Source organism: Opisthocomus hoazin, chromosome 6, assembly GCF_030867145.1.
Source record: "Opisthocomus hoazin isolate bOpiHoa1 chromosome 6, bOpiHoa1.hap1, whole genome shotgun sequence".
In the NCBI taxonomy this organism is placed as follows: domain Eukaryota; kingdom Metazoa; phylum Chordata; class Aves; order Opisthocomiformes; family Opisthocomidae; genus Opisthocomus; species Opisthocomus hoazin.
In genome coordinates, this window is record NC_134419.1 from 74,191,392 (window position 1) to 74,205,375 (window position 13,984).

The 13,984-nt window shown below is 39.0% G+C and overlaps 1 protein-coding gene across 3 annotated transcripts in view; it reads left to right on the forward strand.

The window, feature by feature from the left end:
- INPP5F (inositol polyphosphate-5-phosphatase F) overlaps nucleotides 1-13,984 on the forward strand; it is a 47,207-nt gene extending 33,223 nt beyond the window's left edge. The window contains exons 10-20 of one of the 3 annotated variants that reach the window (XM_075423838.1): nucleotides 402-526; nucleotides 1,906-1,983; nucleotides 2,759-2,879; nucleotides 4,092-4,220; nucleotides 5,678-5,795; nucleotides 6,324-6,522; nucleotides 7,560-7,631; nucleotides 7,728-7,801; nucleotides 9,095-9,223; nucleotides 9,988-10,075; nucleotides 11,292-13,984. In XM_075423838.1, the coding sequence (XP_075279953.1) occupies nucleotides 402-526; nucleotides 1,906-1,983; nucleotides 2,759-2,879; nucleotides 4,092-4,220; nucleotides 5,678-5,795; nucleotides 6,324-6,522; nucleotides 7,560-7,631; nucleotides 7,728-7,801; nucleotides 9,095-9,223; nucleotides 9,988-10,075; nucleotides 11,292-12,426 (2,268 nt within the window). In that variant the 3' untranslated portion in view covers nucleotides 12,427-13,984. Of the gene's footprint in view, nucleotides 1-401; nucleotides 527-1,635; nucleotides 1,995-2,758; nucleotides 2,880-4,091; nucleotides 4,221-5,677; nucleotides 5,796-6,323; nucleotides 6,523-7,559; nucleotides 7,632-7,727; nucleotides 7,802-9,094; nucleotides 9,224-9,987; nucleotides 10,076-11,291 lie in introns of those variants that run through there. The other 2 variants (XM_075423840.1, XM_075423839.1) reach the window with 2 other exon arrangements.

A 13,984-nucleotide genomic window follows, 5' to 3' on the forward strand; every position in this document is an offset into this window, starting at 1 on the left:
GGCTGAAAGTTAATGTTTTTAGTTTTTCTTTTTGGTGATGTGGGCTGTGGCTTTTTGGAAGCTCAGTGACAATTGGAAGGGTGGTACATAAGCAGAATTTTACTAAGTTTTTCAAGTATTCTTGTAAGTAGCCTCTAAAAACCAGCAGCAACTGAGAAATGTGTAAGCACCACTTCTGTATACAAGTCTTGTGAATTCATAGCTTCTGTGTATTAAAATTCAGGTAGGCAGGTAACTGTTGGAGCTTATTTGATCTTGGGTACAACCTAGCAAAGATTGCAACTTCAGCAAGATTACCTACAAATCTTTCTTTTAACTCTTTGTCTATTTGTTATTCCATGGTGTATATCTAAAAGTTGTGTAGCAGATGACAAGTGTCAAATAATTAAACTTTTGAACAGGTTATTATTAATTTGGTGGATCAGACAGGCAGAGAGAAGATTATCGGAGATGCTTACCTTAAACAAGTTCTTCTGTACAACAATGCAAATCTGACTTACGTTTCGTTTGACTTCCATGAGCACTGGTAAGAAACTTTTTAAAAAGTCACTTTACATGTGTTTTTTTACTAGTATGAAAAGAGAGTAGAAGGGAGAGGAAAAGCCATTACTGTTTCTGCTTCTGCATTAAACACTTTTCTTTACAAAATGTATGCTTCCTATTTAAAACTGAAGCACTGTAAGAGTTCAAGTTTGGATAACAAGCGCTGCTGGCTGTTGATCTTGTGTCCCTGACCTGTTAAATATGCAGTTAGTTATTAGGCAAAGCCTAGAAGTTGTTAATGTATTTTAAGCAAGAGAGTTTCCTTCAGCATGCTGTGAATGTAAAGCTGTGGCTGACCTGCTTTTCAAACTATGTAGCATTCTGGTCTTGATTCTTTGCTTTGAAGATGGTCATGGTGATGTTTCCCTTGCTTGTTTCTATAAACATACAGTGGATTCTTTCAGAACCCTGATGCTGCTGTTCCATTATAAAATACACTGAATTTTATTTTAATCCAGTATAAATAGTTGCTGTTTTCATGACTCCACTCTGATGGTGGCATGGTCTAGTCTGGTGTTCACAGGCCCAAGCATGTGATCTGTTGCACAGGCGTGTATTTCTCATGCTTCCCTCAGGCAGACTGCATTTGTGTACAAATATGGGATCCCAAAACTCTGGTTTAATCTTCGTTTCCTGACTTAATCTTGGGATTGCATCTGGCCTGGAAAAGCATTACTGGCTGAATAAGTGTGTCATGAGTGGATATTGTCTGTGGGTGGGGGAAGGGAAAAAAAACCATCAAAATAATAATGGCCTGTAAGAGACTTCTTTTCTGTAGGACTGTTGACATCCTGAACTTACTCTTGATACTTACTCTTTTGTTTAAATGAGCTTTCACTTTTGTTTGTTTGCTTTTCTGCTGAGAAATGCTGTAGTGACCAGGACTGTTTCTTTTTGCCCTGTGAGCATGAGTGAATAGGGAATGATACTGGAAACGACCTGGCGGGGTGGAGGGAGGAGGGAATGATGTGTCCGTAAGTGCTTTTTCTGTAAAATGACTGGTAAAGCAGGTCAGGCCATCCCAATTTCAAATCTATGGTGGCTACTTTTGTTGAGACTTCAGGCATGTGTAACATTCTGTTCTCATTTTAGGCATAGCTGCACGCTTGTTTTTCCTTATAGAAGCAACATTCAAGAATGCACATTCTCAAGAATTTAAAGACCTGAATCTCTTGCTGAACTGTACTTTAAAATAGTTCTGAATATTGTCTGCTGTTTAAAGTTTGTTGCAGGACAGAATGTCTGTCTCTCCCACTTAGCCAGAACACATCTTTGTTAACATTACAAATAATATAAAATAATTAAATAAAGAAAAATAACTCTTGTAGTTCAAACTAACTTCTGTGAAATTCTGTATTTTAGCCGAGGAATGAAGTTTGAAAATGTGCAAACACTGACTGATGCCATTCATGATATTATTCTTGACATGAAGTGGTGCTGGTAGGTACTTAACTGTTTTTAGACTGTTATGAAATGTTTGGAGAGGAAAAAAACAAAACAGACACCAAAAAAAACCCAGTACATACCCAGAGGCCTTGATTTTGTCACAACTGGTATGCTTTATGTTCCTCTCTTGATGCTCAGCCTTGTCTGTCAGTTTTTGTGTTCTGAAGTGTTGGTATTCTACATGGGTAACAGCAAAAATTCTCTGATGCTGTTTTCTGCCTGAGGCTCACTGCAATTAACACTCTTAGGGTTTCTTACATTTTATGTGAAACACTTCGTAGCTGACCCACAAACCCTAGAACACCAACGTCACTACTGAAAACAGCAGGCGTGTTTGGCCTTTGGTTCGTACTGAGTAGAGTTCACGCATTTTGGTAGTGAGTATGACTACAGTCTTCAATCAATTACTGCATATTGTTCAATGTATTTTGTGAGATGTTGCTGTCATTATTGTTTGTTTTATGTTTTTGAAATTAAATGTATTTTCTCTTGAAAGCTTGTATTATATATGTATGAATTGAATTCAACATCTGATTACATATCAAGTTTATGGCCCTGGTAGGATGCGTGTTGGATATCTAGCCTAGGCTGAAGAGGAGGATAGGTGGGAACAAGAGGAGTTAATTCTGAGTGTGGTGTGGCTGGTGTGAGGAGTGCAACTATAAATAGTACTCCATGTGTAAAGTTTTCTACTGTTTGTAGAAGCTGATACATTGCACTGGATTTTAAGTGTCTCAGTATGCTTTTGACTCTCTTCTTCTGTTGAAAGGGTTGACCAAGCTGGTGTGATTTGTAAACAGGAAGGAATTTTTCGAGTTAACTGCATGGACTGTCTGGATCGTACCAATGTTGTGCAGGCTGCTATTGCAAGAGTGGTCATGGAACAGCAGGCATGTAAAACTAATGGTTTTTTTTCATGTACTGAGTACTTCAGAACTGAATTGTTATTCACAGGGAAAGTTGCGTGTTTGAAAAATGCTTAACTAACCTCTACTTAAAAGGATCTCTGCAACCTACCTGGAGAGCCATGAAGCTGAAAGTAATATGTACAACTAAAACTGAAATCTTTCTGAAACAGTGATGCCTAGTCTCCTCCTTCAGAGAGGAAATGATGGTCTGCTCACATCTTGGAGAGTGTTCTCTCATTTTGATTTGGTCACTTTAAGTTTTGCAGTAATATAAAGGTTAAAAAACCAAACCCCTCAAAACCCAAACCAAACCCAAAACCCAAATCTTTTTTTTCCAATTTTTTATTGGTTGCAAATTGAGGTTTGCGTGTGTTTTAGTCCAGGTTATCCCTGCAGTTGGCCTAATGTTTAGTGACTACATTGCAGTTACGTATGGTAGTGTTGACTTCAGAATGGGAAACTGTACTGCTTTACCAAGTTAGTGTGCGTAAAAGGACTTGTTTATATTTTACCCAAGGTTTATCTTGGGAAAAACTTAAGTACTACTTGTTCTGAAGGGTAAGATATCTTACTTTCAGTATCAGTGTTAAACAGTAACTGTCCAAAACGCCCTAGCATTAATAATAAACACAACATATGAAGTTGTTGTAAGGTTTGATTTTTGGGGGAGGAGTAAGTTTGAAAATGGACCCACTATATTTGCTGTAGTGTCTGGAAGCAAAAGATTAAGAATGTGGTATGCTGCTGCTTGGAACTGGAAAGAGATTCCATTTCTTTATTTTCAGACCTTTGAGGTCATGAGTGCCTTTGTAATAGAAGACATTAACTTGTGTATTCATGTTAAAAGTTCTGTGATGTCTGTTCTTTTGATAGTTCTCCACAGAAAATAGATACATTTCCTGTACCCTGAGTAATCTAGAGTAACTTGTTTTCCTTCAGCTAATTTTTTTTGCAGCTAGACTCCTACATCCGTAATTAATGTATTTCTGCTGCATCCAGTGATTGGATATTTAACAATGAATTAGTGATTCATTGCTAACATTAAATTAACTTGACAAACGAGCAGCATGGGTTCCTTTTTCAGTTCATATAAAACTTAACAATTAAATGCTTGGCAAGTGTTCCCATTTTCTTTATCAAGCTCTGACATTGAAAACTGTTGAACCTTATATTAACATGTATGTCAAATTCCAGCTCAAAAAACTGGGTGTGATGCCACCAGAACAGCCTTTGCCAGTGAAATGCAATAGAATCTACCAGATAATATGGGCAAACAATGGAGATGCCATAAGCCGGCAGTATGCTGGCACAGCAGCCTTAAAGGTAAAGGGGGAAAAGCGTTAATTGTTCCGGTGATGAGTAGTGTGTTATGTTACAGGTTTTGTGTCCAGTGGAGAGCTCCTGTATATATAACAAAGTTAACCAAATACGCTGCATGTTTTTGTCTTGAAGAGATCTGAGGCCTTTCGACAGAAGAGTATTTTGTATCATACTTGGGGTGAATTAGAGAGGACCTGAGTGTCCAGGTGTCCTGTGGCAGTGCTGGCTGTATTTTAATTTTATCCTGTTAGTTTCACATCTAGACACAAAGCATAGCTGAGTTAAGAGTTTAAGGTCTAGATTAAGCATTACTTCTATTTAAGCATGGTTATAGTACTTTTAAGCAGTTATAGTACTTCAAAAAACTACTCTGCAGAACTGAAGATCAGGGTGTGTAGGTAGTAGGGGGATATTAGTTAGTTATATTATTTTTCTAAAGACTCTTCTGTATTTATTGTAATGCAGTCTGTCTTCCAAGATCAGAAATCAGGCATGAGACTCCTTACTGTCACTCCTGCTGCTTTGAAAAGTTGTAGAATTTGAGCTGCTTTCTGTGTGTATAGTCACTGGTGGAACCATTTTTAGTATTTGTGGTGTTTAGCATTGGAAAAACCTTTACAGTGGAAATGCTTAACTCTTAAATATCTCTAATGAACTTTAATTAGTCTATTACATTAATCTTTTATTTAAAAAAATAAAAACCAGCCTGACCTGCTTGTCTTGATTGTGAATATTTAACTTTAAATCTGAAGCGCAGAATTCGATTTATAGATCTAAATTTTCAGGCATTCTGCTTGAAGATTTCTGTACTTGTCATTGAGGTTTGTGGATTGAACAAGTCACTGCTCTGTGCCAATGTTCAAAGTGTCTCTGAAAAAAGAATCCTGTCATGATGTGTAACTAGCAAAACTGCTTTTTATTCAAATTCTAAGCCTTCCATGGCCTAGAAACTGTCTTTTGTTTCTGAGCTTGTGAGAATACGTACTATTTGCCTTCAGCATGTTACGCTTGTTTTGTTTTGGTAGCAGAAGCAGGGAAGATGAAAACTCTTTTTCAGTAAGCTCCAGCCTTCCCCATCGTTCCAGTAGTGTTCATTTTACACTAAAGGCCAAAAAATAAGGGGCATTTTTTGAGGTATTTGAGCATCCCAGTGACTGATGTCTTGAAAGTTCTGCTTTAATGTTAGCTGGCATATACATCCAGATTGCTGTTTTCCATTAGGACTTCATATAGAATCATAAGTCTGTCAAAAGCAGAAGACTCTCTGCAGAGTCAAACAATGCCATGGGAAGTAGATGCTCTTTGAAAATCATTATTTTCAACTTTATGAAATAGTTACTTGGCCATAATTTCTGAGTTGCCATCTATTCAGTTCTGAATTTCAGAATGCCAAAGCTCTTGCGCTGAGCCTGCCGCTTCAAAGTTGCGCGTGTGCATGATTCGCGTGTTCTGTGTAACAGGGTGACTTCACAAGGACTGGTGAAAGAAAGCTGGCAGGGGTAATGAAGGATGGCGTTAATTCTGCAAACAGATACTACTTGAATCGTTTCAGGGATGCTTACAGGCAAGCAGTCATAGGTAAGAATACAATTTCAACTAAGCTGAGCTATGGTATTTAGAAAAGTTTATTAAAATAGTCTTGGCTTTATCTTTCTGATTGATCTGTTTTTCTGAAGCTTAAAAGCACTTTGGGTGTATCTACTCTTCTTGTCTACGTAGTGGACATCGTATGGAATAGTCATTCTCCATTTGGAGATTAAACAATACTTAATTCAGAGGGATAACATGCAGTGTAACTCATTGTAGAACTTGCTTTTAACTTCATTGTAGCATTAGCATGTCTCTTTTAGACAAAGAGTTTGTGCAGTAAGTGTTTCTTAAAATGGCGAGTTAACTCTTGCTTTTCACTGAGGGAAAACAGTGTTACGCCTGCTGAGTTTCCAGTTTCAGGCAACGTTCTATTCAGAAAGAGTAACTAACCATTTTTCCAGAGTATCTTCAAATATGAAACATTTGGAAGGAATTTATGAAGTAATCAACAGACTATTGCTGTATATCACTTCTAACTGTTGGTTTCTTGTTTGGTGTTTTGTGGGTTTTATTTAGATTTGATGCAGGGTATCCCAGTAACAGAAGACCTTTACTCCATATTTACAAAAGAGAAAGAGCATGAGGCCCTGCACAAGGAGAACCTGAGAAGCCATCAGGAGCTGATCAGCCAGCTGTTGCAGAGCTACATGAAACTGCTCTTACCAGATGATGAGAAATTCCATGGAGGATGGGCACTTATTGACTGTGATCCAAGGTTTTTTGAATAAAGTCATAATTTATCAGCTGCTACTATGACACCTCTGTTGGCTGCTGCTGCTGCTAATTACTGCTGATGTTAAATGATTTTGATAGCTGATGTGTTAACAGAATGCAAGTGGACAGTTTGGTAGAATGACAAGAGTCCTTGAAGGATTGGATATTTGTAATTGTAAAAGGAAAGGTCCTCTTAAACATGTGCTTTTCCCAGAGTGCCATAAAAATGGTGCATGCTGGAGTTGCCTTTGAGGCATCACCTGGAAATGCATGCATTGGGTTAATATTGGCAAAATGTGGTAGGCACCATGAAGAGAACTTCTAACCACCCTTAGTTCTGGAAGGGGCTGTCTGAGGAGCAGTTGTTCCTTATGGCTTTATAGGGAAAGTCTAACTTGACTTCAAAGCCAGAGCTGATCAGATGAAATTCTTGTGTGATGAGTCAGTAGCAGGAAAGCCTAAATTTCTTTTCAGGAAAAGTAGTGAGCATAAACTAACATCACTGATAAGTCTCCTTATCAAGTTCAGAGTTCGCTAACTTGTAGAAGAAAAATAGTTGTTAGATCTTCTGCAGGTTAAACTTGAGCATCTGAAAATAGCAAAGCAGGATGTTATAGCTATTCAAAGCACAGACTCGTCACCTTAACTGAGTCTGATATTTTTCCATTTCTTTGTTAGCATTTTTAGCACCTTGTGGGTTTTCTGTTTATTTTTGGACTTGCTGCTGGCCTGTTTGAGCTATTTGGTAACTCAAGGTTTAAGAGGGAGAGTGTTGCTTACGTGGCTCCACTTACTGTGTGGTAAGTCTAAGGACACATCACATTTTGGCTTGTGAAGTGTCTTGCCTATCTTGATTTTTTTTCAGTGGCTGTGAGGAGGTAGCAGCATCACACAAGATAACACTCCATGATTGAAACCTCTCGTTTTAATTTGCCTTTGGTTGTTAAAGAGTGTCCCTAAAATACACAGGGAATGGGTTACAGCTGTGCAAGTAAAACCTGCTCCCCCATATTCACTCTTCTTCTTCCCCTTCCTTAGTCTCATTGATGCCACTCATAAGGACGTGGATGTTCTGCTGTTACTTTCTAATTCTGCCTACTACGTGGCCTAGTAAGTTACTGCTTTCTCTTACTATGTGTAGTTTATTTCTGGTAGCTTTGTTTTAGGTTAGTAGGAAGCACTAAATTCTGATTATTTTTTTCCTAGTTACGATGATGAAATCGACAAGGTGAATCAGTACCAAAGGTTAAGTCTTGAAGCTCTGGAAAAAATAGAAATAGGTAAGAATGTAGTCACCATATATCTTTCCTGAGTACTCTTAGCACCAGGCAGAGCACGTACCAAAGCATCCTATAAATGTAATGAAACGGTAAGCCTCAATACACTGCATATACCCTGCGTAGTCCACCGTGGCTAGAAACGTCCTTTCTTGCTGATAACAAGGGCCAGAGTTGCGTCTGTGTTCTCTCGCAGTCCCGTCTTTTGCAACTGCTTGAAGGGGAAACTTTGGTCGCCGGGAGGGTTCTAAAATTTTCCTTCTGTCAAACTCTTGAAGAAACATGGATTAATCAGAACAAATTTAATTACTTCTCAGTTGGCAGTAACAATTTGATCAGCTTCTCTAACGAATCACAGGTTTGTGCATTCAATGCACTCTTTCTTTGATCCAAATAGAGCAGCTGGTTCTGAATTGTACTTTAGATCTTTCATAGCTTTTTTTGAAACTCTTGTTTCTCAGGGTCTGATAGGAAACATGCTATTACGAGATCACGTTGGTATGCTGATTAACTTATTTACTGACTAAAGAATGTAACATCTGCAGACTAAATCCAGCACTTTCACCTGAAAGTATTAAAGATGCGACTTGACTTTTTTAGATGAAAAAGGTGTTGAAGTAAAGGGAGGAAGATTTTTGTGGCCCACCAGTGTGTGCCGTCCTCCCCCTAGTAGACTTTAATCCTCCATTACACAATGCATAGTGACTTCATCTCCTTACTGTCACTTTCACTACCTTTGCACAATTTCTAGGAGTTCAGTGGGAAGGTCTCTCTCACTTCTGTATTGCGGAGATCCATAATACATCCCGAGGTACAGAATTCAGTTGAAACATCTAAACCAAATACCTGACAAGAACAAAAAAAGCCTCTTTAATGGTATAGTTATGATGCAGTGCATTGAAGAGTTGAAGTATTTGGTCTAAATCTTGAGACTTACATTGCTTCATCTTGGTAAAACTATTGGCTTTCTGTTTAATCCTTGTAGAAGCATACCCTAAAGCACAGGATGTAGTGGGCGTAGAATTTGCCGCTTTCTGTTTGAAAGGGTGATGTATAATAAACAATCAGGCTGGATTATAATAGACATACACAGAGAGTTTAATTGCTTTTAGTGAGTAATTGGTTGTTTAGTTATTGTGAAAGTCTTTCATTTAAAATGTCTGTCCTACTCTAAAGAAAACATGAAGCTTTTATGCTGAAAGACTGTCAACTTACATATGCTTAGTTACAGCCTTCGCAATATCTCTTTCGGTGTTTGGTTAAAGAAGATTTCTGATCTCCTGGTTTATTTCTCAGGGCCTGAGCCTACTCTCTTTGGCAAACCCAAGTTCTCTTGCATGAGGCTGCATTACAAGTACAAAGAAATGAGTGGGTATTTTCACACTCTTAGAGCTGTGGTACGCAACCCAGAAGAAGATGGAAAAGGTTTGTTCCATGTGTAAAAATTCTACATGTAAAAGTATATTCAGTTTACCAGTGTTTCTCTAGGAAATGTTTTTTTCCATTGCTCTCGCAATAACTTCTGAAGAAGGATAAATTTTAATATAATCCAGTTGTGCGGGGTGAGGAACAAACAAAAAACCTTGTATGTGGCTTCCTGTGTGAACACTAGAATGTTACTGTTTTAATACAAAGAAAAATAAGTTTTATATATAGCTTTAAAGCAACATCTCTCTCTAGGATTGAGACACTTCCATGTCTGGATCTTTACTTCTACAAAACCTGATAAAATGAACTTAAAATTAACTCCTAAAGAGCAGAAGAAATTGGTTTATTTAGTGAAATCAATGTCTAGAAAGTTCTTGCTTGTTATTTAACTAAATTAAAGAAACACTACTCAGGGGAAAAAATGTCAGTTCTTACCTGGAGCACTGAGTTTTGTCAGCAAGGATTAGAATAAATATAATTGCTTCTCTTTCTGCCACGAATGAATTGTGGCAGTGATAGGTTTACACCCAATATTTATTTAGGGCTTAAGGAGACTCAGTTCTTTAAGCTTATTTTGTAAGCTTTAAATCAGAATTGCAACTTGTAGGATGCAGCTGTTCTGTAAGGTGAAAGATAAAACCAATCAACAAACCCAAACAAACTTAATTACGTTAAAATTAGACTTATTTCATTATAGATTTTGGAATATGGGATTTTAAGGGGTTTTTGTAGGGTCTGACAGGCTGTTGCTTGGATTTCAGACACTCTTCAGTGCATTGCAGAAATGCTGAGGATCACAAAGCAAGCCATGGGACTAGATGTGCCCATTATTGAGAAAAAGCTAGAGAGGTGAGTACTTGAACCGTGTGAACCTTCCATGTCCCACTTTTGCTCTCTTCTCAGCGGCTAACGGTACATAGGTCATATATGCGATGCCTAAAAGCAATGTCTGTACCTAGTTGCTGTGCTAGCATTTAATTTGTCTGTGTGCTGCCTCTAATAATAACTGTCTGCAGGCACTCATCCAAAAGTATAAGCAAGAATATTTATTTATACATGTGTGCTTATAGACAATATAGTAAATAGCATACTGCAAATCGGATGGTTCATGATTAGTTTGGCAAGTTTAATTTTTCCTGTCTGAACTTAATGTCTGTAGTAAGATGGCAACCTGTGAGGTGTAAATCTGGCTTGGATTCCACACCAACAAATCTGGATAACGTTACAGGTCTTGTGTGAAGAAATGGCTGAAGTGAAACTTCTGAACTCCTAAGCGTTAGTCAGGATGGCACAGAAGTCTTTTGCAAGCCCATTAAGAGAAGAGGGCATGTGAAAACATAGCTGACAATTGAAAGTACTTACTAGAATTTTTTAGTTAGTTTTCTCTAAGTCAATCGTCTACAATTACACAGAAGTAACCTTTATCTACCAATATTGGTGAGGTGTTAACAGTGAGGAAATCGTTTGCAAAGGACGATGGAGTAGAAATAAGAGGATGGCTAGCTGAAAGCGAGCAAGTTTTTTCAAGCTTGATCTGTTGCGTTGTCTTGGACCCTTCCAGTTCAGACAGTATGAACCACTAGAAAATGCGTTGTGTAGCACAACTGTAAATTGTCAAGCGGAAACTATTGGGGCACGTATTCCAATACCATTCTTCTGCATTTGATTGCAGGGCTGCTATTTCAGCTGCTTGTCCCAGCTGTGTAGCAAGAAAATATTGCTCCTTTGCACAGGTGCTGAAGACTGAGTATTTGCAAAATCTGGCTACTGAGTACAGCATACACAAAGTTGGGGCTACAGATACTGAGAATTCAAATCCGGTTTCATCTAAAATTAAAAATACCTGCAGAAGCTTGCTTTTCCCACTGTTTGGCTACCGTCTGTATCAACCTTCCTTTGTTTTTGCTGTTTTGAATTTGATTAGCTTATACGGATACAGTTCCGTAAGGAAAGGATAACTTCTTCACTAAAGTGATGGCGATAGGCTGGAAGATGGTAGATACTCAGTGTTTATAAATGAGACTGCCTTGATGGTACCTTAGAGATTGTTTTCTTTTTCTTCCAGGAAGAGCAGTAAACCTCACGAAGACATCATTGGCATTCGGTCTCAGAACAGAGGGTCCCTGGCCCAAGGGAAGAATTACTTGCTGAGCAAGTTCTCGTCTCTCAATCAAAAAGTGAAACAAACCAAATCCAATGTAAACATTAGCAATCTTCGGAAGTTAGGCAGCTTTACCAAACCTGAAGTGAAAGTCAATTTTTTAAAACCAAATTTGAAAGTGAATCTTTGGAAATCAGATAGTAGCCTTGAAACTTTAGAGAATCCAGTGGCAGACACTAAAGTCCATGCTGAATCTGACACGGAAGTATCAGATAATGATTCATTCCACTCCGATGACTTCCTGACTAATTCTAAATCCGATGAGGACAACCAGCTGACTGACTCCCTAGAGAACATAGGGCAGGCGGACTATGTGCTGCCGAGCTGCGGTATCATTGCCTCGGCTCCACGGCTGGGCAGTCGGTCCCAGTCGATCAGCAGCGCTGACATGAACATCAGCATTCACGTTCCGTCTGAGGTCCATGTCCCCCAGGCTAGCCAGCCTGACTGTGAAGACACCTCCCTGCCTTCTGCTGACAATGTGGAGATGGAGTTTGCTAAACCTATTGATGTGTACTGCCAGAGGTTTGTGCACGATGCTCAAAATAAGATGTCGGATGTCTTGGAGGCTGAGGCTGCTTCTCAAGAGCCTCATCGCACCGTAAATCAAACCAGCAGTCACACATCTAAGAAGGCAGAGACCGAGGCCGAAGCTGTTGGAGACATTCCTTCCAGGCCGTCTAAGCTGGATGTACAGTCTGCTGAGCCAGACCCTCAGCTCTTGGCTGTTGGCGGGACTGACTTCACTAAATCTTTTAAAAGCCCAGGATCTGTGCCTGGCAGCCTTGAGACGGGACTCCACATGACCCCTTCTCCAGCCGACGGCGGCAGCAGCAGAGCTGTGTCTCCTTTTGCTAAAATTCGCAGTTCCATGGTGCAGGTTGCCAACATCACGCAAGCAGGATTGACTCAAGGGATTAACTTTGCTGTGGCAAAGGTCCAGAAGAGCCCTGCAGACCCAGAAGCTATAAATGAAATCAAACAAAAAGAACTGAAAGAAATGTTTACGCAATGCCAGACGCGAATAATTCAAATCTAGTTGCTGATTTAAGGAAGTGTTCTTCTGGCTGTGGCTTTTAATACAATACTTAAAAAAAAAAATAAAAATTACATCAGAACTGCGTGTGGCATGAACTGCTACTGAATGCTGGGATCAATACTACAGAGAGCTTGTTTACAGGGAGAGAGGTGCAAATGAATTTGGTTCTGACCAAGCTTCAGAATTCCCGCTGGCAGCTGAGACGGAAGAACGATGAACTGTATTTAAACAGGTAGCTTAGACACTGGGATTTAGTAAGCATGCTGTCTGTCTTCAGTGTGTTGCACAGTTATTTTTGGAGACTAATTTTGTAGCTCTTCTGACTTCTGTAGAAAGTATTTATACTAAAAAGGTGATACTACACTTCTGTGACCTTACTTACCTTGCACTGCACCAGCAAAATAACTTACCGGTAAATTACACTTTATTTATTTTTGGACTAGTATTTTTACTTGTTTCCATTGACGTTTTAGATGCAGCTTTCTATGAATTGTGCCTCTACAATGGGAATTGAGGGGTTTTGTTGAATTTAATTGTTAACCACAAATTAAGATTTCTTTTTGCTGTCGTTTTCTTTCCACACATCCTGGGACACTTTCAGTAAAGATAAAGCTTATAGAGCCAGTCTGAAATATCCACGATCCTGCAGTGCACATTTAGGTTGTAGATTTCTTTCTTTTTTTTTTTCTCACTTGTTTTGAGGTGAGGGGAAATGGAGCAAATGTCCTCTGGTTGTCCTGGCCACGCTAAAGCTGTTCCTGTTTCCTTTTTTCTGAATCCCGAACACTGGCGATTTGCTCTAATTTTGTTTGTGTAAAGCAAGACAAGGCAGGTACCTGACCTTCAGGCATCGCGTTCCTCTGTGCTATGATGTTTTGTTTTTTTTTTTAAACTATAATCTAACTGTCCAGATGCAGACGTAGAAATAACTCCTAAAACAGAAGGCAAGTGTACTGTTTCATAAAATTGGTGTTGCATTAGAGCATAGTTGTCAGCATCTAATCAAAACCAAATTCATTACCAACTCAAGCTCTGCATACTTGCAGGATAAGGCTAAGCATCCACTCATGCTGCGAATGGGATTAAAAAAAACCCCTTATCTATGTGTGTCAAAAGATTAAATCCATCTAAGTTACTCTTTCCCAGAAATGCCTTGCCATGCCGCTGTGGTGTAGGACGTCACCCAAAAGCGACTGTAAAGCAGGACCTTACTCTGCCGTGGTTCCTAACTCCAGCCACCCTCACAGACTCAGTGCCTCTCTGTTCCAGTCCGTGTACTGTAGGTAGGCTGCACGTGGTGTTCCGAGAAATAGTGTCATAGGGGTAGGGTCGTGCTGTGTCTTAGGCCTTCCAGTGTGTCTGAAATGGTTAGCGTCGAACCCCCGTGGTCTGAAACTTCTATAAACAAATCTCGTTTATTTATTTGTTTTGTTAGTGATGTAGGTTTGGGTTTTTTGAGTGTCTATACTTGTGGTTATATTTAAAATTGAACTACTACTGTATTTTAATGTGAGCAATATATATATGAAATATTTTAATAAAAAAAGTGGAATCAAAA